Raw genomic sequence first — 24,261 nt, 5'->3', positions numbered from 1 at the left:
ACGTGACAAATGACTGAATCATTTGATCAAAACAAACCGTTTTGGGACTCTGAGTTTTGGATTCATTGCACTCAAGTCCACAGCCGAAGTGGTGGGCTGCTGCCCTCACAAGGCTTGTGAGGGCAGCGGTTCTAGCCCCACAAAAGCATTGTGGGGGCTAAATGTTCTTAATATGTAAAAATCATTCTCTCTTGCGAAATGCGAGTGGAGTATGGACATCCCTCCTCTGTGAGAGATTATTTGTCTGGGCATGTATTTCACAGAATTCAATGTAATAATGTAAGTCCCAATCATGTATATCTGATTGTAATTATCAGTGTAATATATATGCTATAATAGTAGTTGTTGTAAATATCTGTGTAATGCAGTAATCTGATGTTTAATCAGTATTAAAAAAAAAAGGCTGTGCTCGAATTAGGTGCAAAAACGGTGGAACCTTTGTCATCTATAGCTACGATCCCCAAGGCAACTATGATAATACATAACCTTACTAATTGATCAAAACTCTCCATCTTGTCAGGCAAAATTAACTATAATCTTTTGCTTTCTAAAACCAACTAGAACCACTATATTGTTAATAGACTCACTGAACTTACTTTAACGTTTATACTTATGCTTGATTCTATTATTTTCTTTCTTTTAAATAGCTTTGACGTAAAGGTAAAAATTATTGCAACCCAATAAATTAAAATGAAGATACATCAAACAAAATGAAGAAAAAAGATTTCGTCAATGGTACAATGAAATTGTTAGAGCATACCTAAAAATTGAAATGAGGATTTGTTCACCACTCAACCGGCAATGAGTTGTTTTCTAATTAATTTGTATTAAGCTAAAAAATTGAAGAGATTTAATAATCTAAATAACTTTAAAAGAGAAATGTACCGCTTATTTATTGCTGTAAATTGAAGTGGGCTCCCGTACAACGTAAAAAAGATCACGTAACTTGATTTTATTTTTTATGGATATCTACCAACACACGACTAAAACATTATAAAACACAAATCCCTCTAATCTCGTACTTGCTTGGAGGATTTAGGAAAGCTGTTTTTATCAATTAGAAAGGTCGTTCACCAGCAGCGTTGCCTGGAGGATCATAGTTGCAGATGGCAATGAGTTGATGACTATTGTTACACCGCTCTTTAGCACAACCCAAACGCACAGATTTGCGCCACACAACTTGAGTATAGTGTCCGCACATCTGATTAGGAGCACAAGTATTAGAGTTGTAGTCGTAAAATTGTTTCTCATCCACCCACATCTTCACGATGTGATCGACGGTAAAGTCGTAGTCAGCCCATGCAAGGTTCTCACCGTAATGGCTAACTGAGTGTTCAATTATGCAGTCAACTTTAAGTTTTTGTGCATAGCTATGTGCATGATCGTCCAACGTCTTGTCCCATGTCATGCCTATGCCAATGCCAACATTACGACGAGCTTCATTATGAAGGTGGACGTACCGTTGCTGAGTTGCATTGTTGGCTGAGGAGAGATGGATTCTTGCAGCTAGGACTACGAGATGGAAAATTGCTAGTGAATTAATGGGTGACATTACTTGTGGGGTCGATTTAGCTTATTTGATAGAATTATAGGAAGGAGAGAAAGCTTGTTAGATAGGTTAGGGAAGAAAACTTTTGCTTGTGTACAAGTAGTTTATATAGGGAATGGTGTGGGAAATCATTCAAGAATCGAACGGTCGAAAATTTCTTCAAAAGTAATTTCTAATTATCTAATATATATATAAAATAAAAATAGGTCTACTTAATTAAATCTAATTTTAAAATAATTAGATTTTTGTTTGAAATCTGATATAAACCATAAATGTCTAAGTACAACATATGAGAGCCTAAATTTATATCAAAGTTGACACCACGTCGAGTATTTATTAAAGAATAAATCATCATGTTGCACATATAATCGGTATAACTGCGGTGAATTTATATATATATATATATATATATATATATATATATATATATATATATATAATGATAGATTATCATGGATGGTAGTTGCAAGGCATGATAAATTATTACAATCCTACTAAAAAACTAAAATTAAATAGGCATATAAGTTCATGATCCAAATGGAAATCCTTTTCTTGCAAGTTAATTTTTGACAGTGTGTTTGATGGACCCTCGAGCCATATAATTTTTTTTTTCATATAATACCTTTGTAAAAGTTTACAATATTATAAATTTCATCCTCAAAATTACACATATTTACATTTTTGCCCTCATTAATAGTCATTTCTTTAAAAGAGAAAACAGAATGAGTATTATGTCTCTCATAAATTTAACGTTTAAAATTTTCTTTATTATACTTTGACCCTATTGGTTTTCTTTAAAATAAATTAGTCACTGTATCAAAGCTTGTGGTTCTGCTACTGGTTCTACCGAAAAACTAAATTTTGCTCAAAGTTATGATTGGTAACCAAATAATCAATTTATTTATTAATTTATGGTAAAAATTTCTAAATGTCTAAGCTCCGTGTGGAAAATCCATCTTATCTTATAGCCGAGATTTCAAACACCCCAACCCAAAAAAAGAAAAGAAAAACTACTTGCAAAGTCTTAGCAGTAGCTCCACGGCAAGTTTCATGTTCCTAAATGTTTTGATTTTTTTTTTTAATTTTTCCCCTCACATCTCACTCTCTACATTTTCATGCACAACAAAATTAAAGAATTTTCCCATTCAAGGTCTAATCAGGGATAATTAATCTATTAATATCTTGCATCCATGGTAGTTAGGTAAATCATAATTTGACAATCAAAAGAGAAATTTTACGTTAATTTTTTTATTACTTTTGGTAAATGGAAGCGAACACATAGCTTGATTTATTGTTCTCGGATATCTGCCACCGGCATGACTTATTCATGCATAGCCCTCTGGTCTCATTTATAGAGGAAAGTTTCTTTATGATCCACTAGTAAGGACGTTGACCAAAAACGTTGCCTGGGGGATCGTAGTTGCAAATGACAAAGTTGTGGGTGCCATTTTTATTGCACCTCTCTTTAGCACAACCTAAACGCACAGAATTGCGCCACACAACTTGAGTATAGACTGCGCATTTCGTACCATTAATAGCACAAGTATTAGAGTTGTGGTCGTATAATGGCTTCCCATCCATACAGATCTTCACATACTCGGCGGCGGTAAGCTCGCCCTGGCTGCTCCATGCAATTGTCTCACTGTATTTGCTAACTTGAGTTTTCTTTGAATTGCAGTTACCCTTAAGTTTTTGTGCATGTTTATGTGAATAATCCGCCAATTTGTAGTCCCATGACATCGGGCCAACGCCAACACTAGCACGAGCCTCGTTGTGAGCTTTGAGGTAGTCTTGAGGTTTATTGTGGGCAGAGGAGAGATGGATTGTAGCTAGGGCTAAGAGGCAAAAAATTGCTGGTGAAGTTCTTGGCATTATGGTGATTACTGTTTTAATTTCGCTTATCCGATGGAAATGGGAAAGAAAGAGCTTAGGTAATGGGTGGAACTGCTTGCTTGTGTATAAGAGGTTTATATGGGGAATGGTGTGAAAATCATTCAGGAATTGTATGGTCGAAAATTTTTCAAACGAAATTTCTAACAATACAAGATAAATAAAACTTAGTGGCACTTTGGTAAGGGTAAATTCCCCTTTAATTTTCAGGGTTTAGGCTAATTACTCAGTTACTCTATGTATCTTTTAATTATAATTATTCAAAATACTCATTTCTTTACTTTAATAGGTGTTAAATAAACTTCTTAAGTGTAAATAATATTTTTGTGTAATATAATTTGAAATTCTAGTAAGTTGGACATATAACAGTTAACAAATAGAGAGAAGTGAGGTAGATATATTTTAATGGAAATAGAGTTATAGAGACCTTTTCGATAAGGTTTATAAATATAAGGACTAATTGAATAATTGACTCAAATTGTAAGGATTATAGGGGCATCTCATCAATCAAGGCCCTTGAGATCACACAAGAAATTTTTATTAGATGCAATTTACCCGTATTAGTTATTATTTACCATAAGGAAATGATAATTAAGTCCCTTAATAATAAATTACATAAGTTTATACAGCAATTATAGATCTTGAGATTAGAATACTTTTGAGTGGTTGAGATTCATAAATAGACTGATGGCATATGTTAAAAGAATTATATGCATCACTGATTTATTGCTGTAAATGGAAGTGATCTCGCATGTAGTGGAAAATCGATCACACAACATGTTTTATTATTTTCTGATACCTACCAATACATGGCTTATTCATCATAAAACACAAATCCCTGTATGCTCATACTTGCTTAGAGGATTTAGGTAAGTTCTTTATATATACATATATATGTATTAATTAGTAAGGCCGTTTACCAGCAACGTTGCCTGGAGGATCATAGCTGCAAATGACAAACGTGCCACGATTGTTGTTGCACTTCACTCTAGCACAACCTAAACGCACAGAATTGCGCCACACAACTTGAGTATAGTGTCTACACTCCCCACCAACACAAGTATTTGAGTTGTAGTTGTACTTTGGTCTCTCATCCACCCAGAGCTTCACGGCCGCCGTACCGGTGAGGTCACCGCTGCTCCATGCTAAGTTCTCACCGTATGGTCCACCGGAGTGCACCAATCTGCAGTCACCTTTACGTTGATTGGCATAGTTTTGAGCGTAAGCCGCTACCTTGTTGTCCCATCTCATCGGTCCAACGCGGACGCTAGCACGAGCTTCATTGTGAGCTCTGAGATAGTCTTGTTGTGAATTTTGGGCAGAGGACAATTGGGTTGTAGCTAGGGCCACAAGACATAAGATTGCTAGTGAAATGTTAGACATTACGCTGTGACTTAATTAATGAGAAGGCTTAGCTGCTTAGGTTATGAATGAAAAATTTTGCTTGTGTATAGAGGTTTATATAAGGAAATGATGTGGAAAACTTATTAGTTCAAGACTCGTATATGGTGGGATATTCAAAAGGAAAAAATTGAAGATAAAATTTGCGGCGCCTTCACTAATCAAATTGACTGAGTCTAGTATTTGGACAAATTAATTAAGCTCTTTTTGTTACTTTCTTAATGAATGAATTTATTATCCCCACATGATTACACGTCGTAGATTTTCCACTTTTTCGTCTGGAAAAATTGGAGCGTATTCAGGACAAATGCTTATTATTTAAAAACAATTGTTAGACCAAAAAACCAACTAAATCTTACTTATCAAATTATTTAATTTTTAAATTATTCTCTTATAATTAAGTACAAGACACTTTATCTTTTACTTCTAAGAATGCCATATCTTCTTCCTAATTAAAATTCCGAAACTGACGTGAACCGATCCTAGTCAACACGGAAACTGATTAATAAACCAGAGTTAAATGCCTTTAAAATCAGCTTGTTCAACTATATTCAATTAATAACTGACATGATTTTTGAAAATGTCTATTATATATGGATTTGGATCCTTTCGTAACCTAATTTTTTCCTTGAGCACGTGGCATTTAGAATTTAAATTATAAGGTTAAGATTAAATTGATTACAAATAAATGATCTCTTTAGGAATACTCTAATACTTCAGGAAAATTAATTAGACATGGTCATAAACCAGCAGGATCACATCTCTAGATGGATTGAATTGCTTGTTGCGTCCGGATTTGAAAAACAAATATGAAATTAAAAAAGAAAAATAAAGGAATGGATGAGTGATTAGACCCGTAAGTTATATTGAATGGACTTTGTCCTTATACAAGGCATGAATAATTAAAAAGATAAAGAAGATGAATAGTGTTTTGACTATTTTCCCCGATAGAGAGAGATTCTTAAGTACAAATCACATGAAACTTTTCAATAAATCACGTGAGAATAAGTATACGCGTAGTAAAAATTTATTAGGCAAATGAATATAAACAGTGTGAGGATTTCAAAATTTTTCTTGATAAAATATGTTAACTAGTATTGGATTAGAAAATTAGAATATACATTTCATAATCACTAGTTGGAGAGAGTCTTTGTTGCTCCTAGAGCATTGATTCTTGTCTATCCATTATTTGGCACGTGTGTGTAAAATTTTTTCATGATTGTTTAAAGTATAGGCATAACAAAAAGTGTTTGTTGCTCCTAGAGCACTAATATTTATTTATGAATTACTTATCGTGTGTTTATGAATATTTTTAATGATTGGTTTAAAGTAGTGCTCTCTAGTATACCTAAGTACCAAAGACTTTATGTTTGCACCAGAGTATTTTGAGAGAATTGACTTTACCCTAATTTTAGCATTGCTGGTCAATTGAAAAAAAGGCATTAAATTACTTGTCGGTCGCAAGTATCGTAAGAAATATTATCACCATCTATATTAGTCATTTTTATTATGATTCTTATGTTAGATTATGCCATAATCTTTTCTTTTACTATTGTATTTATTTCTCTTGATTGAAGGTTTTGGTTTATGTCCCCCTCCTTATATCTTTCATTATCTGTTTTAAGCGACAGGTAGGGGTCCCGCCTAACCCCCCACTATTAAAGTGGTTTGCATAAAAAAAAAAGTACCAAAGACTTTAACTTCTCCACTAGCTGTGATACCATAGTAAGTTTTCCATTTCCCTATTACGTGTAAATTTTAACTAATATATTAATAAAATAAATAAATAAACTCTTTAGGTTATGTAACTGACAATGGGCACAGTGTATAGTGTTAACATTTGGTAGATATTAACAGGTGAAAAATTAAACTGCTGAGGAAGGAGTTGACATTTGTAAGAAGTTGGAAAAACAATTACATAAAGTTGGCTAAATTTCTATCAATCCCTTATCGTTTCTAAATTTTTTTGTCCCACCACTAGTTTTAGTCTGGACTTTTGTATCGATTCATTAATTTGCAAGGGAATGAAGCTGCTTATAATTACAAATTTTTGGGGCGCAAATAAAGAAAAAATGCACATAGTCTTATAATTAGTTACTCTAATCTTATGATTAGTTACTTTTGACTGGGATCTATGTAGGAAACATTTTTTTTGTTCAATGGACTTATAAAAATAGAAAAATTGAGAGGGCCAAGCCAACAATGAGGACGAAGTAGTGATTTAATAAACTTGAGTATGCAATAACATAAAAATCACATATACTAGAAGCTCTAGCATGAGGTTATTATTTGTTGGCTTCAAACAATGTTATTTTGTTACCGAAAGAGATGCAAGGCCTTTCCATGAAATGTCAAGCACACGCAATATATTTATCTATGTCTTACACCAATACATTTTTAAACTCATATTACATTTCATAAGGGAGAAATTATCTCCACTCAATTATAATTTGTTAGAAAATTGATGGGTGAAGTAGGGTCGCAGTTAAAATGAAATAGGAAAAAAAAATAAAGAACAAGTAGAAATAGGACACCAGAAAATTTCGTGATTCAGCTTTTAGCCTACGTCCACTGGCAAAGACAGAAGGAAAATATTTCACTAGTAATATAAGGATTACAAGTATTGTAATATTTTGGCTCACTTCCTAGAACCCCAATACACTCAATCTCTCACTCACTAATTATACAAGAGTATTAGAACTCTTAATTTTTCCTCTCTCACAAAAGATTGAAAACTGAAGAATGGGATAATTGAAGAGCGGAATGAAGTCTCTATTTATAGGCTTCATTCCCTTTTCATTTTCTATTTATTTAAATATTTTATTATTATTTTATTGTTATTTTTTCAGCCGTTTTTATCTTTTTTTATCTTTTTTCTTCCTTCTTCTTTCTTCTTCCTTGTCAAAGCCTTTTGCATCCTTCAAACTTTGTTGTACCTTTCCCTATTTTTTTTCCCTTGGGCGGCACCTCATTGGACTTCAATTTGGGTGGCCATTTTGAAAATGTTAATGGTTTGGCACCACCCATTTAGAAAGGTGGTGCCAACCATGACTTTGATATTCTCCCACTTGGAGATTTGATTGAGAATCAATCAATCTCCACACCATCCTTTCTGTTTCACCTCAGTCATGTTGTTTATGTTTCTGCTAAGTCATAAAAGGATCTACTTCATACAAACTTGTCAGTATTGATTCGCTTGGTCATAACATATGCTAGGTTCTCCTTCATATAGATTTTCTGTAAATCCACACTTCCGTCTTCCACTACTTCTCGAACGAAGTGATATTGAATACATATATGCTTTGTCCTGAAATGAAAGGCTGGATTCCTTACAATGTGCAAGGCACTTTGATTGTCACAAAACACATGAATTTTCTGTTATTTTTGCCCGAGCTCCTCCAATAACCTTTGTATCCAAATAGCTTCCTTGCAAACTTTTTTACCTGCCATATATTCTGCTTCTGTTGTAAATAAAGCTATAACTATCTGCAGTTTTGAAACCCAGCTTATAGCTCCTCCCGCAAGTGTAAACATATAACCAGTAGTGGATTTCCTTTTATCAAGGTCTCATGTAAAATCTGAATCTACGTAGCCCCTGACAGTAAATTTTGATCCTTCATAACATAATGCAACATTGGAGGTTCCTTTAATGTATCTCAGAATCCTCTTCACAGTTTTTCAATACTCTCCACCAGGATTCACCATGTATCGACTGATTGCTCCAGTTGCTTGTGCAATGTCTGCTTGTCCAATCCTTTTCACAATTTCCCACTACTGATGCATACAGTACTCGAGATATCTCATTCCCCTCTGCTTCATTGTTAAGACACATACTTGAGAATAATTTGAAATTAACATGAAGTGGGGTAGAAATTAGCTTACAGTCTTGCATGTTGAAGCGCCACAAGATTTTTTTCAAGTGGTTATTTTTAGAAAGTCAAATCTTTCTATTATTTATGTCTTGGTGAATTTGCATCCCTAGAATCTTGTTTGGTGGTCCCAAGTCCTTCATTTCAAACTCCCTAGCCAACTGTGCCTTTAATTCTTGGATTCGATTTTTATTGGGGTATGCTACCAACATATCATCCACATACAACAATAGAATAATGAAATCATTATCTTCAAACCTTTTATAATATACACAATGATCTGAACTGAGTCTGTTATATTCAAGGCTCGTGATGGAGGAATTAAATCTCTTATACCAATATCTCGGCACCTGTTTGAGACCGTATAGAGATTTGCTCAACCTGCAAACTAAGTTCTCTATTTTCCATATTAATTTTCATATATACTGGTACAATTTTTAACTTTTTTTTTACAGTGCTATCATCTTCATCCCTCCTTTGCAGTTAATCTTCTACAAATATAACATCTTTGCTGATGACGATCTTGTAGGTAGTGGGGTCCCACAGACGATACCCATTTACTCCATCATCATACCTCAAGAAGATACACTTCTTAAATTTTGAATCTAACTTTGTTATTTCTTAGGCATTGTACATCACATACACAGAACATCCAAATACATGTAGGTATGAATAATCAGCTGGCTTCCAGTCCACATCTCCATCATTGTCTTCAGCCCAATTGCTGTGGATGGCGACTGATTTACTATATAACAGGCAGTTTTAGTTGCTTCTACCCAGAATGAATTGGGTAGAGCAACAGTCATCAACATAGCTCTTATCATTTCTGTAAGAGTTCTGTTCATCCGCTCTGCCACTCCATTTTGTTGAGGAGTGTATGCTACCGTAAACCAGAAGTCAGATAGCCGTTTTTTGTCTTCTGAAACAGTTATTGCCTCGCTGTAGAGAATTTCGTCATCATCTAAGATACTTGCTACACATCCTTAAGCATTTGATGACTCAGGTTCTTTGCCATCTTTTCTCTTCTGGTTACTCCAACACTCTTTCTTGAAGTGCCATTTTTTGCCACAATTATAACATTTGACATTTTTTTTACTTCTTGATTTTAACCTACCATGATTGTGACTTCTACTGGGGTCACGTTCCGTTGATCTCCCTCTCGTCACTGATAGTACTTCTACTTGTTGCGAACTTAGTTAGATTGATGATGAATTGATCATACGAATCTGGTAAACTTTGAAATAGAAGCTCTGCACGTTCATTTTCTTCTATTTTATGACTCAACATTGTGAGTTGTGAAAATAGAGTTTTCAATGTGTTGATGCGGTCGATCACCGATGTAGATTCCGCCATTCGAAGAGTATAAAGTCTCATTTTTAAGAATATGTTGTTGTGTAATGATTTGGCCTCATATAATTTTGTGAGAGTATACCATATTTCTTTTGCTGTCTTTTTCTCTGCCACACTAGATAATACTCCGTCCGCAAGTGCTAAGTGTAGATAAAAAATGGCGTTGTCGTCTATCTCGTTCCACTTGTCATCAGTTATCTCCATGGACTTTTCTCCAATTGCTGCCAAGTAATTATTTTTCCTCAATACAACTTTTATATTTATTTTCCACAACGAAAAATTATTTCCATTGAACTTCTCAATTTCGTATTTTGCCGCCATCGTTTTTCACCAAAAAACTAACTTTGCTAGGATCGGCTCCCACTGTTTCACGTGAACAGAAACTATATACGTGAATAGTACCGTATACATGAACAGTGCCGTATACGTGAACAATGCCGTATACGTGAATAGTATCACCGATTCTAAAAAATACAACCAGTAGCTCTGATACCACTATTATGAAATTGATGGGTAAAGTAGAGCTGCAGCTAAAATGAAATTGGAAGAAAATAAATAACAAGCAGAAAGAGGACACTAGAAAATTACGTGGTTCAACTTTTAGCCTACGTCCACGGGCGAAGAAAGAAGGAAAATATTTTACTAGTGATATGAGGATTACAAGTATTGTAATATTTTTGCTCACTTCCTAGAACCCCAATACACTCAATCTCTCACTCACTAATTACACAAGAGTATTAGAACTCTTAATTTTTCCTCTCTCACAAGAGATTGAAAATTGAAGAATGGGATGATTGAAGAGCGGAATGAAGTCTCTATTTATAGGCTTCATTCTCTCTTCATTTTCTATTTATTTAAATATTTTATTATTATTTTATTGTTATTTTTTCAGCCGTTTTTATCTTTTTTTATCTTTTTTCTTCCTTCTTCTTTCTTCTTCCTTGTCAAAGCCTTTTGCATCCTTCAAACTTAGTTGTACCTTTCCCTATTTTTTTTCCCTTGGGCGGCACCTCATTGGACCTCAATTTGGTGGCCATTTGGAAAATGTTAATGGTTTGGCACCACCCATCTAGAAAGGTGGTGCCAACCATGACTTTGACATAATTTATATTTATCATAATTAAGGAAGGAATTTATCCCTCACAATACTTTGTGCCCACTCGAATTGCTACCCTCAAATTATGAAGGCAGCAACCTTTTATCTTAATGATCAATTCATTTAAACAAACTTAAAATTAAAATTTAAAAGAAAGACCAACTTATTTTATCATCTTTAAGTCTTATTCTTACTTTTCAACCTTTGAAGTACTACGTACTTTTTTTATACTTTAAATTTTTTACTGCATAAAAAAAAATCAGTGATAATTCTAGTTATTGCCCATTAACATTGGCTTATTAGAATTGGATTCGTATCCCATTATCGAACTATTGTTATAAGTAGGGGTGAGCAAAAAAACCGTGCACTAGAGAAAATCGAACCAAACCGAACTGTTCCGTTCGGACCGATTTTAATTTTAAAAAATAACCAAAATATATGGTTTATAAAAAAAATTGAAATGCAGGTTTGGTATTCGGTTCACTCAGCTGAACCGAAAAACCGGGTTATTCTTGGAATTTTATTTAAATAGACACTTGTTAAATTTTAATTGGTTGCGAAAGATAACTAAAATAGGTATGCACACACACGATTACGGGTATATATATATTTAAAAATTGTTGTTGGTGTTTGTTTCCAAATTTTCTTTTTATTTTGTGTTGTAAGTTTTAATTGTTGTTATTTTTATTTGTCTTTACAACATTATGTTTATGTAGATGGAGTATTGGAGTTTGATTATGTATTTTGAAATCTTAATATTTCATATTTTGTAAGTACCTTATTATTAGTTAGTGAGATATTAGTGATAAAATATGTTTTGAATACTTTGTATTTATTGTTAATATTTGTAATGAAATTAGGATAAATTAATTGTTGAAAAAAATTATTACATTCATGAGGCCTAATGGGCTAAAAATTTAGAATTTCAAAATAGCCCCAATAGGCCTAAAACCGAAAAAACCGAACCGATCCGAAAAGATCAATTTATATTCGGTTTTTATTGAGTTCGGTTCTTATTTGGTTCTTTTTATAAAATAACCGATTTAAATCGGTTCTGCTTAATTTCGATCCGGACCGAACCGGATCGAACTGGACCGAACCGTGCCCACCCTTAATTATAAGAGGAATTGCAAATCACCTTATATCTGAAATATGACTATCATTTTATTCAATGGGTACTATGAAATTTCTGAAACTTATTTTTTTTGGGTGATATAATATGGCCTTATTTGCTGAATTAATGTCGGTCATTTTCGGCAATTGAATATCTCACACGGTCCCGTGTACCATGGTGTCTCTCACACCCATTTTTATCCTTTCTCATCTTCATGCTAACCAGAAAACTAAAATTAATAGCATATTTTACAAATGAAAATAAGTTTTAAAAAATGATGTTCCCGAGGCATTGACTAATAACAAATAATTATAACATGGAGGTATATGTAAGTTATTTGAAGTTCTAATAGGTATAAAATAAACAAGTGTGCTTATAACTTACAAACGTCGAAAAGTAGCAAATAGACTTAAAAGAGAGAAAGAAGAGAAGTTGAGAACAAACAAGGCCCCAACTTGTCTTTTTTACCATATTTATTTTTTATTTTAATGGATTGATTGATATAAGTTTAATTGGCCTCTCATGAAAAGGCCTCAATCTGTTTGGATAAGAAAACAAAAGTCTTAATATAAATTAATAAAGAGTAATGACCTGCCTACAAAGTTGGAGTATAAATTTATATCCTAATTTTATAAATATATCAATACTCTTAAAAAATATAGATATTCACACATGATAAATTTTAATTATAAACCATGGTCCTGTCGTAATTCCCCGCCATACAAATGGTAACAATAGGCCAATTAATTGTATATCTTCATTAATGGTTATAATACATTCATTATTATTAAGGTTGCCTTGTTATATATATGGTAATTTATTTTTCAATTAACATTTCACTCTCAAAAAGCGGGGATCTGATATAGCATTCTAATCTTTTTTGAGTCTGAGATACGTTGATAATGATATGGACATATTTTTACAATATTATAAACTGTTTGACAATATTATAATAGTGTGTTTATATTGTTGTCAAATTGTCCTGAATTTTAATCCCATATAGGAAAATTTTTCTCACCTTAAATTACTTCTTGCTTATTTAGGAAAAATGGAAGAAAATGCATGTAACTCACTTCGATCGATGCACCATTTAGTAGTGTAGTTTATCATTTCCAAAAAGTTATAATGTCCAAGGGGGACGTTTTCCTCATTTGGGTTTGCTTAAAACAATCACAACTGATGCAACTTTAAGATTATACATTTCCTTTAGTTTCTCTATAAATACACTTCATATAGCATCCATCAAATATCATCAAACAAGCTAATTATAGCAGGAAGCCAACAAAATGAAGATGTCTAGCATTTCACTAGCTCTAGCAATTTGTTTCATGGGGTCATTGGCCCTATTGATTCAAACTTCTCATGCCCAAAACTCGCCTCAAGACTACCTTGATGCTCACAATTCAGCTCGAGCAGCAGTATACGTCCCCAACATCATATGGAACGACACAGTTGCAGCATATGCTCAAAACTATTCTAACTCCAGAATTGCTGATTGCAATCTTGTTCATTCTGGCGGACCATATGGTGAAAACCTAGCCAAAGGCAGCGGCACGTTTACCGGCACAGCTGCCGTGAGCTTGTGGGTGGCGGAGAAAGCTAACTATAACTACAGCACCAATACTTGCGCTGCAGGCAAGGTGTGTGGGCACTATACTCAGGTGGTTTGGCGCAATTCTATTCGTGTTGGATGTGCTAGGGTTCAATGTAGCAATGGCTGGTGGTTTGTCACTTGCAGCTATGATCCTCCGGGCAATTATATTGGGCAGAAACCTTACTAAGCTGATTAAGTTAATTAAGATCTACTCCGTTTCTGCAAATTAAGAGTTTAAACAATAAATTAAGTATATGTCGCAATGTCATTCTCAAAATTCACGACATTAAATCTGCTATTGTAATAATGTCTTTGGTCAAGGCACTTGCATGTGTCGCTAGTCTTTGCTTGATTATGCACTATTGTCGGTCTACTTATCTTTATTAAATTCAATATATGATCTTTTTGTTGGCTAATATATTAATCCATATTGAGGTAAAATTAAGGTGACGAGCATGTACCTATTAACAATTTATTTTTTTCTTTTAAATGTTTTAATAACATAAAAAATAAATTGATCTATCAAAAATTTATAAGAGATCTAGCTAAGTGCTAAAAACCGTTTTTATGAGAGATATAAGTGTCATTCACCATTAAATAAAAATCATGTTCCATGAAGTTGGAGAGATCAATCTAAACCTACATATTGATTGTTTTGAGCTAATTAAATAGAGTGCAGATATAGCCATATTTTAGAGATGCCAAGGAGATAACCAGAATAAAAAGTAATAATAAGAAAAAATAAAGATGCTGAAACAATGCACATTGACCATATAAATAAGGCTGCAAAGATGCCAAAGAAGAGAACATCATCGAATGTGGATTTTGTCAAAATCCTCAAATTTAAAATCTTTGAAGATTTTTTTTGACACATATACATTTTTATTCATGTATAATCATGATTTATGTAATTATTACATTCTTATTTGTTAACTATCAATCATATGAGTGTATTTACTCAGATAAAAGTTTAGATCAGAAAACATTCCTCATCCAAAATTTAAACTTAAACATATCTCTTCTTTTAACAAAATTATGAATGTGATTAGTATTACTTAATATAAACAAAAACAATAAATCTTAATTACCAGTCACGATAGATATTAATTTTGCACCTTAGAACTTATTTTGGACTCGTATATGGTAACTCATCAGACAAATAACGGGATGATACTTTTATGTGATTAGAGAATTAATTAACATAAATTTTAAGCATAATTACAATCTAACTTTTGCCAGACACTTTCATGTGATTAGAGAAATAATTAAAATAAATTTTAAGCGCAATTACAATTTAACTTTTGCCAGACTAATTTGTTCAACAAGCAACAGCCGTAGAATAGAACTAATGAGATAACAAATTAATGAAGCCTATATTCATAGAAGAAACACACACATAGAGTCGTCAGTTCTTAGTTCGCAAAGTGGTCGTGGTACATGAATCCCTAGCAAAAATAGCATTATGCAAAGCATAATTCCAGACTTATACATAATATAATTGTAATTATTTTTTATCCACCGATACAGACAACAGAAAAAGCTTTATTCATCAAAATAAACTCTTATTTAAATGCCTTTCTCCAGCAGAAAAGTATACTAATTAAATTAATTAGTAAGGCTTCTGCCCCACGACGTCGCCTGGGGAAGCATAGTTGCAGCCAATGAAAGTTCCTCCATTGTTGCATCTCACTTTTGCACACCCAATGCGAACAGAGTTCCTCCAAACCACATGCGTATAGTGCCCACACACCTTGCCTGCGTTGCAACTATTAGAATTGTAATCGTAGTCATCCTTTTCACTCACCCACAATCCATCTGCACCTGAAAGGTTACCCGAGCTCCCGCAAGGTTCTCGCCGTAACGCCTGTCCCTTAATGGACAAGATTGCAGCTGGCAATTTGTTGACTAGCATAGCTTCTTGCAAAGGCAGCTATGCTCTCGTCGCATTTCAAAGGGTTAACGCCAACCTGTGCTCTAGCTGCGTTGTGAGCATTGACATAGTCTTGTGGTAAGTCTTGTGCACGGGAAGGCAGAGCTAGGGCTAACCCCATCATTTGGTTTGGAATTCTTTCTACTACAAAGGGAAATGTATCGTTGGTAACTGATGAAGATTTGAGAAGTTTCGATGGCTATTTATAGGGTTAACAAGTGAAAGAAAGTAGGATAAATATTCTCGCTTGCAAGTTGTTCAGCATTAATATCTTTTGTGATAGAACAAAAGGTTTAGGGTTTGAGCCCATTCATATCGGTGAAAATCGAAGAGATTCAATTTCGGTCCATAACACTTTAAAAGCAAATTTTGTTAAAAAAAATTTACAAAAAAAGTACAATAACAGCTCCTACTCTCCTCCCATAATTGGGTGGGAGTAAATCAACTTTCTCATACATGTATAGGATAGATATTCCTTATAAACCGACATTTAAACTAATATTAGTAAAGATACATATCTTAGATCTTATTTGAAATTGAAGTATTGTAACTTCAAAGGTTCAGTTGCTGTACAAAAAAGATTGTAATTATGAAACAAAAGTTAATAGTATGTAGTAAGTATAATTTTTTAATAATAATTTTGACAAAATTTTTAAGACAACTTTCAAGTTATAGGAGTTAATATTTACCAAATACTTCAGTGGTACAGATTTTAAGTTACAACTGTCCAACTTCAATCTCAAAGAGGACCTTAATATAAGTTGAAACTTTTGGTTGTGATATAACAAAAGTGATCACTGGTCTAGTAGATATTTTATTTTATAAATCAATGACTTTAATTGTAATCCGTAAAAAAAAATATAATAATGATAATATAATTGTAGTTATCATCAATTTATAAATTGGAAAACCATGAAGTCGAGTCAAGTCAGTAAAATGACTTTTAAAAATGATCCAGCTTCTGATATTAGGAGTTACATTGGAATCGTGACATCAAAGCATTCTTTTTTTCCCCTACTTTTTTTGTAGGCATTGACAAGAAAAATGTTAAAGTAGAACATTGACACAGCGCTTATAAAAACAATAATAAACCGGCATTTATTTATTTTAGTTTTTAATTAAGTTAGTAAATTGATAACTATTTATCACTCTATCTATCAATGTTCTACTAAATTTGTCTGTCTTAATATTACTGCTCCTTGAACTATCACAACGCTTAAATTAAAGCCCAAATTCACACCGTCCTATGATGGCATTATATTCTTTCCTACAAACGTCATTACAAAATTGTGCAGATGAAGTCTTGAACATAAACCTAGATAATATTCAGTTCGTTCAATTACAAGGAATTAATAAATCATCGTACTTTTCATGACATGCCATGTTACACACGGTATGATTTTTCACGACGTATGGCCTACATTACACGCAAAAACAGCAGTTTATGTATTAAAATCTTTGGCCCAGATCGTGTTTCGTGATCTGTACGCGAATTTTGATTAATAGTCCGTCTGGGCAACTCTCGAAAGTCTTAGGGCTCGTTTGGTATTGTTTCTGAATTTGTATTTTTTGAGAATAAAAATGAAAATGAAAATGGTGTTTTGCAGTTGCTGTATTTCGAATTTAAATATGCGTCTGGTATCATTTTATATATCCTATATTTAAAAACTGAAAACAGTAATATGCGTTTGGTAGACACAGTTGAAAATGATAAAATAAAAAATATGTGTTTGGTAATACTTTTTTCAAAAACAGTTTTTACTAAGCATTTACATTATATTTGTAGTTATAAAATAATTATTTAGCTAATACATACATAAATACAACAAAATAATTTAAACAAATTTATTATTAAAAAATTACATAATAATAAAGTTTTAGAATTAACATTAATTAATAAAAAATTTGATAATAAACTGAAAGCATGCATGGTATGAATTAGAGTTAGTGCAATTTAACATGAAGCTTGCTCGTGCAAAATTATTTTATATAGCATTTGCAGTTTCAATTTCCAATTCTAAGGTTCTGATTCCATGCTCCCAAACACAGCAATAAATGTAAATCCAGTTACATATCTTCTTGGAACAACTTTTTGTGAAGTAAGTGCCAATTTTTTTTTTAGAATATTCATTCTGAAAACACATTAGACACGGAATTAGAAAGCTGTTTAACTGCTTTCCAGAAACAATATTTGCTCTGCCAAAAGAAAAAAAAAAGTTACTTCACATTGACTCACCAATCCACTCCGCCACTTTCAATCATAAATTCCACAATAATCAATAATCATCAGCACTAGCAGGAAAATTATTACATTACACGTTCAACAACTCACATAACAAAGATTCCCAAGCAAATTAAAACCCAATGAATGCCAAATTCGATTGTACGCAATCCAAAGATTTGTTGTGTATACAACAAAACACTTAACTGCAACTGCATCGAAGAAGGAGAGTGTCCTTCTGATTGTTATCCTCTGTTTGTATATCCAAAATTCATGGCCCCGACGCTTACTTGCTCCAATTCATTTTTGCTCAATACAACACCCCGTTCAAGGCTCATCGTCAAGAACCCAAGATTCAGTGTGTTTGCCAAGAAAGCTGGACCGTTCCCTCCATTTCAGCTTGGCAAGTCGAAGGATGAGAATTCATCTGATGAAAGCTCAAATGGTGATTCCGGCAATTCCAATCCTTTTCGCTTCAACTTTGGTAAGGTGCGGGATGTGACATCTTTGATCCCAGTTGTGAGCAGCCCTAGAACTGGGCTGTCATTTGGAACTGGGCAGGCCGGCGTTCGTATTTTGTGGCAACGGCCACGAGGAGAAAGAACGGCACACCAAAGGACAGTCGCGGTAGAGACGAAGTTGCAGCGGCGGCAGAGGAAATGTTGTTGGAGGGAGAAAAGGAGAAAGCACTGCTGCCGTGACTAGATCGAGGATGGCCGGGGGGGGGGGGGGTGACCAGATCGAGAACGATGAGAGGGGGGAGAGGGTTGTTGCCGAAGACAATGGGTTTTCTTTCTTAATCTATTTTTGAGTTTAGTTTGTAATATTTAGGAAACATGTTAAACACGTTTTCATGTTTGTAGTTATAACACTGGATCTGAATTTGTTATTTTGTGATTTTTTTTTTGAATCCATCTCACCAAACATATATTATGTTTGTATTATGAAAACAAAAATGAAAACAATGGGTAAAAACACTACCAAACGGGCCCTTAGTCTTCGTCGTCTTCTGCGTATTTAGTTTCCAAGGAAAGATGAACGATTATTTTCGGAGTAACTTCCGTAAAATAAACTTAACATACTTTGTATCTCAAATTGTTTGACATCGAGCAAGGTTAAGTGTTGCTTTGCTGGATGTGTGACTATCCCTTTAACACCCTTTGTCATTTGTAGATTGGTCTTTTTGACTGGTTCCAATAGTGAGTTTGCTTTTCATATTGTACCTAATATATATTGATCGTATCACTCGGGTTTTTGATAAAATTTTTAAAACTCTAATTACATTTTTAGTATTAAAATGTAGCGTAAGAAATACATTATTGAAAGGTAAATAGGACTTCTTAATAAATAAATAAATTATTTTCTCTCTTGTTGTTTTAATACCAAAAGTAAATACGTTATTAAAAACTTATCAGTGACTCAAATGGTAAAACAAATTTTAACTTGAATAGAAGTGCCATTCTAATAGTTTGGCATGAGTGAATGCTTTAATATATATTTGAAAATGCTCATCTGATTTTGACAAACCAACCCTTCAAAGTGCTCACAGAACCCAGCGGCTTGCTTGCAACTTCTACATATATAGACAGAGTTTTGTGTGTTGTGATTTGATACTCTGCTCTCTCTAATTTTCTCAGTAAACGAACAAACATGTTAAAAGTAAGTGATTATTTCAGAAAATGGAGCATACCATCAAGAATAGCAGGATCGATTCTGTATAAGGTGTGTCAGTAATCTCAAATTTATATCTCTTCTTCATGATCACTCTAATATTGAGAAAGAAGTAGGGCACAAGATATGAATTATAATCTCTTTTTTGGGTACATATATTGTTGGTAATAAGCAATTATTTTCTCCAGGAAATTCATCCATCTTCTTTTTGTATTTGTTTCTCCGACTTCATGATCCTTTTTTTTTTGGTGACTTCTTTTTTCAATACTCAAATGATAACATACATACATACATATATATATATATATATATATATATATATAATAAATCTCAAGCTTTGAGTTTCAGTCAAACCAAAAATAAAACAAAAACAAAAAACCTTTTCATCATATTAAGATATATGATTATGAATAACAGCTCTCATCATTTGTCTTTTTATTTTATTTTCCCCCCTCTCTCTCACCCTGTAGATAAATTTTCCGACTTTGGTTTTCATCCTTATCTGTTCATTTTAAAGAAGGAACAGAATGTCAAAAGAATTTTTCTGTGGGTTCAATATCAAAATTGTTTTTCGCTTCCCAATTGATTATTTCTGCTACTAGACTCCGTTACTTTTTATCTCTTTTCCTTTCATATATTTTATGGCAGCTGGTGCAGACAATCCCATTGATGCTCACTGACATGCAAGATTAATTGGCCAGCTACGTCATGTTTACCAAACTAATTAAGAGTGCGTTTAGGAGTGATGTGTGGTGGTTGGGCTGCCAAACCTCAGTCGTCAAGGTGTTTCGTAACACCTTAAAGTTGGGTTTTGTTAGTTTAGCAGCTCTTTTTTTTTTCATTTCTACTCTATAACTATATCTTTTACTCAACGACAGCTGCACCTTAAAAGTTATTCCCTCGTTCTCAAAAACACCATAAAACTTTATTTTGAAACTCTTTTAGTTTTATTTGGAAAATTATCTCCACCCTCCAAGTTGGGAGATTTTACCACTTACACCCATAGATTTTATAATATCCCCTTGAAAAGCAGCAATCTCCCCTTTTGATTAACATTTTTACTCAATCTTGAATGGGATAATAACATTAGCAATTAATACAACTACTGTGGTTTATCTCTTTTGTTTTTTTTTAATTGTATTAGTGGGTATTAAGGTGAAAATATTTGTGTTTATGTTATTAGATATTTTCCTAAATCAGGGGCCTAACATTAGTTTTCTTTTTTTTTTTTAAACAGACAAGAGATCAATATTGTAGAACGGCGGGAGCGGAAGTGGAAGGTTACAATGAACCAAGTGTTAATAGGTATTAAATAACACAAAGAAGTTTATCGTAGCAATTAATCATGGCTGCTCTGTCTTCTTCATGTATTATTTATTACCCTCACGATTACTTTTGTCAGCTGCCCCACCCACCGACTTTCTAAATGTTTCTGAGTGCCGTTCAGAAGTTAAAATTAGCACATTTAAAGTTTCAGCGTCCTTCAGAAGTTACGTTACACTCACATTTAAAAGTTGAAAAATTCTAAGTTACAGCAACAAGACCACCACCACTTCATGAAATTGTTAAGAAATCCTAAAATGGAAGTATGGAACGGACACAGTACCTCGTTTATTAAAATTTTTGACACCTACACTTAATATTTATTCAATTATAAAATGAAAAGAAAAAGAAATTAAAGTACATGGCATTATTTTATTGGCCAGACCTTCCCATTCTCTAAGACTTTAATTTCTTATAGGCATATTATTAGTAACATCCTCTTAAGTTATGTTCTTATTTACTATTCGCTTCTCATTTTCATGTCATTAGATTTGACTTAATATTAATGTTAATTTGTTTCGGAGACTTCTATCTTTGAGGGAGGTCTAAGGACTCTTATTCTGTAACAGCTTTTTTCAACCTCTTTACAGTTACAGATAGTTTAGCTATTGGCTAGTTGTTAACACAATGGATATAATGGTAGTGAAAGGAAAGATACTTTACCTTACATAAATAATAACAACGTATGTAATGTATAAGACTTTGATCAGGAGAAGATATTCAGATACTTATGGTTCAAAGTAACAAATTTAATTAGCATATGAAAACAAATTTCTATTCTTTTGCTTGTTTTCAGCAGCAATGTCAATGGAGAATATGCAAAGATCAATTGGGATGTCCTTGGATTTGGCCTAATTCCAACTGATTATATGTACATAATGAATTGTTCTAAAGACCAACACTTCTCACAAGGAACTCTCACTCCATTTGGAAAGATAGAGATGAACCCTTCATCTGGAATTTTAAACTATGGACAGGTAATAATTAATTCGCATCCATCATTTTAACACAATCTTGGTTAGCAAACAAATACATTTCCTTGTATTCAGTAACTATGAATTCTTATTTAAAATAGACGGTGGGTGAATTTAGGGTTTGTTCGAAGGTTTGAAGGCACACAGGACAGCAAATGGGCGTATCCTACTGTTTCGGCCAGAACAAAATGCCATGCGCATGAAAGTGGGTGCAAAAAGAATGTGCATGCAGGCACCAACTGTAGAACAATTTGTGAATGCAGTAAAGCAAACTGTACACTCCAACAAGCGATGGGTAAAGTAATTTTAAATTTGATAAAAATGTTTTATGTATAAGTTAATTATTACTCTAATTTTTCTGTGACCTGTCTAAAATTTTGCTGATTAAAAGTTTGTGCATGGATTGTGATGAATGTATATAGGTGCCTCCACCAGGGAAAGGAGCAATGTATATAAGGCCTTTGCTTATGGGAAGTGGACCGGTTCTAGGAGTTGCACCAGCCTCCGAATACACCTTCATAACTTATGCTTCTCCTGTAGGCAATTATCATAAGGTAAGGTGCCTGATCATCTTTGATAGATTATTATTTTCTTTAGGAAAAGAAATATAAAGAAAAAATAGATTACATTATCTAAAGAATAAGGACTTGAAAGCCATTTCGGATTATGTAACAGGGTGTACTAAATTTGATTGTGGAGGAAAAATTTCGTCGAGCTATTCCTGGAGGAACTGGAGAAGTCAAGGCTGTCACCAATTATGCTATAGTGAGCATAAATTTCAACTTTGCAGTTTCCAGGAAATAATCTTTGTTTAATTACTAAGTAACACTATCACTATTTAAATTGAGATCCTCCCATGTATTCTTGTCGTAGATTTACAAACCAATTGCTGAAGCGAAGGCCAAAGGGTTCACCGATGTCTTGTTCCTTAATGCCGAAAAATACATCGAAGAGGTTTCTACCACTAATATTTTTCTTGTGAAGGTAAGATAACTTTGTCTTTATCCGTTATCACCTGGATAAATTCACTTTATGTTGATTTTTTTTTTAAAAAAGAAAACTTAGTTTTGAAATAATTTGCTCAGGGAAATGAAATTTTAACTCCACCAACGAGTGGAACTATTCTGCCTGGAATCACTCGAAAAAGTATCATCGAAATCACCCATGTTTTGGGTTACCAGGTATCTCCTCATTTTTTGTTATTTTTTATTTACTAAATTACTTATGTGAACGAGATTTGCTCTCAAAACCTCTTATACAATTCGAAAAGGTTATGTGAACGAGATTTGCTCTCAAAACCTCTTATACTATTCGAAAAGGTTTTGTCAACTAACCATACTATTATTAGGTTAAAGAACGTGCCATACCGGTGGAGGAATTGTTTGATGCCGAAGAAGTTTTCTGTACAGGAACTGCAGTGGGGGTTAATTCTGTTAACAGCATAACTTATCAGGATACAAGGTATGTAATATTGCATACTAATTACATATTATCATAGTTTAAATTAAGGTTTTACAACAGTATTTATTTTCTAAGGTGAATTATGCAGGATTGCGTACAAAAGAGGAGCAGGGACTGTGGGGCAAGAGCTATATGAAATGCTAACAGGAATCCAAACTGGCCGCATTGAGGACAAGATGGGATGGACTGTCGAGCTTGATTGAGTTTCTTTACACCACTTTTGCTGTATTATACAATAAATGACACTGCCAAATTAATACCTACAAGTTTCGATAAACTAATCCTTATTTAGATCAATGTTACAGTGTGTAATTTTTAGACATTGTAGCAGCATTTTATTTCCTTTTATTTTTCTAATTGTTTTTCTGTATGTGAGAAAGAACTTCGGAATAACCAAAAAGAATATAATCAGACTATAAATAATTCGTACATCAGGTTCTAACCTTAACATTGTTCAGAAGAGTTGCAAACAAATCATTCTAAGTATCTGTAATTCCTGGTAGGCACCAGTGCATGCAATCATTGTGTTTCTTACCGCCGGCTGTAGAGGGATGTGCATCGGCTCTGAACTCACTCATGTGGGTAATGTCCAAAATTTGGAAATCCGAGCCCTTAAGGGCCTTGTACAGGTGTTGATTCACCAGGCGCGCTTCTACATTAGTTCCATTATTTTGTACTGAGAAAAGTTCTTCAACCTGAAACAGAATGAAATAAAACCTCTTAAATCATTTCTGACACCGTGTAACAAAAGTTTAATAAAACACAGTCGTGTAAAAGAGACAGATGTTCGTAGTGATTCAATTGTATGTATGCATGCA

At 33.5% G+C, this 24,261-nt stretch overlaps 6 protein-coding genes and 1 pseudogene across 12 annotated transcripts in view; 2 read left to right on the top strand and 5 right to left on the bottom strand.

The window, feature by feature from the left end:
* Window positions 1–891: 891 nt before the first annotated feature.
* LOC127899052 (pathogenesis-related protein 1B-like) lies at window positions 892–1,634 on the bottom strand. The gene has a single exon (XM_052431756.1). It carries the CDS (start codon window positions 1,550–1,552, stop codon window positions 1,058–1,060), a length of 495 nt encoding a protein of 164 aa, XP_052287716.1. The 5' UTR covers window positions 1,553–1,634; the 3' UTR covers window positions 892–1,057.
* A 1,143-nt stretch (window positions 1,635–2,777) lies between these two features.
* On the bottom strand, window positions 2,778–3,509 carry LOC127899051 (pathogenesis-related protein 1B-like). The gene has a single exon (XM_052431755.1). It carries the CDS (start codon window positions 3,419–3,421, stop codon window positions 2,927–2,929), a length of 495 nt encoding a protein of 164 aa, XP_052287715.1. The 5' UTR covers window positions 3,422–3,509; the 3' UTR covers window positions 2,778–2,926.
* A 684-nt stretch (window positions 3,510–4,193) lies between these two features.
* LOC102626336 (pathogenesis-related protein 1-like) lies at window positions 4,194–4,927 on the bottom strand. Its single transcript, XM_025101990.2, has one exon. It carries the CDS (start codon window positions 4,820–4,822, stop codon window positions 4,343–4,345), a length of 480 nt encoding a protein of 159 aa, XP_024957758.2. The 5' UTR covers window positions 4,823–4,927; the 3' UTR covers window positions 4,194–4,342.
* An 8,619-nt stretch (window positions 4,928–13,546) lies between these two features.
* LOC102629980 (pathogenesis-related protein PR-1 type-like) lies at window positions 13,547–14,263 on the top strand. The gene has a single exon (XM_006486769.4). It carries the CDS (start codon window positions 13,556–13,558, stop codon window positions 14,048–14,050), a length of 495 nt encoding a protein of 164 aa, XP_006486832.2. The 5' UTR covers window positions 13,547–13,555; the 3' UTR covers window positions 14,051–14,263.
* Window positions 14,264–15,472: 1,209 nt separating this feature from the next.
* On the bottom strand, window positions 15,473–15,917 carry LOC102615751 (pathogenesis-related protein 1-like; annotated as a pseudogene).
* Window positions 15,918–19,457: 3,540 nt separating this feature from the next.
* Window positions 19,458–24,261, top strand: part of LOC102628935 (branched-chain-amino-acid aminotransferase 2, chloroplastic-like) — a 59,873-nt gene continuing 55,069 nt past the window's right edge. For 2 of the 6 annotated variants that reach the window (XM_052431889.1, XM_052431887.1), the window contains exons 1-2: window positions 19,491–19,736; window positions 20,923–20,990. In XM_052431889.1, coding sequence (XP_052287849.1) covers window positions 19,665–19,736; window positions 20,923–20,990 — 140 coding nt within the window. In that variant the 5' untranslated portion in view covers window positions 19,491–19,664. Of the gene's footprint in view, window positions 19,737–20,922; window positions 20,991–21,804; window positions 21,986–22,100; window positions 22,278–22,404; window positions 22,537–22,657; window positions 22,748–22,855; window positions 22,967–23,067; window positions 23,164–23,330; window positions 23,444–23,531; window positions 23,760–24,261 lie in introns of those variants that run through there. The other 4 variants (XM_052431890.1, XM_052431886.1, XM_052431894.1 and 1 more) reach the window with 4 other exon arrangements.
* The window catches only part of LOC102629208 (protein trichome birefringence-like 13), a 60,605-nt gene continuing 59,861 nt past the window's right edge, over window positions 23,518–24,261 (bottom strand). Inside the window, exons 6-7 of one of the 2 annotated variants that reach the window (XM_052431884.1) lie at window positions 23,887–24,138; window positions 23,518–23,666 (exon numbers count right to left, since the gene is read on the bottom strand). In XM_052431884.1, the coding sequence (XP_052287844.1) occupies window positions 23,923–24,138 (216 nt within the window). In that variant the 3' untranslated portion in view covers window positions 23,518–23,666; window positions 23,887–23,922. Of the gene's footprint in view, window positions 23,667–23,826; window positions 24,139–24,261 lie in introns of those variants that run through there. The other variant, XM_052431883.1, reaches the window with a different exon arrangement.

This window comes from Citrus sinensis, chromosome 8 (genome assembly GCF_022201045.2).
Source record: "Citrus sinensis cultivar Valencia sweet orange chromosome 8, DVS_A1.0, whole genome shotgun sequence".
In the NCBI taxonomy this organism is placed as follows: Eukaryota; Viridiplantae; Streptophyta; class Magnoliopsida; order Sapindales; family Rutaceae; genus Citrus; species Citrus sinensis.
Note: the sequence above shows the minus strand (reverse complement) of the source record. Positions and strands in the feature narration are given on the sequence as shown.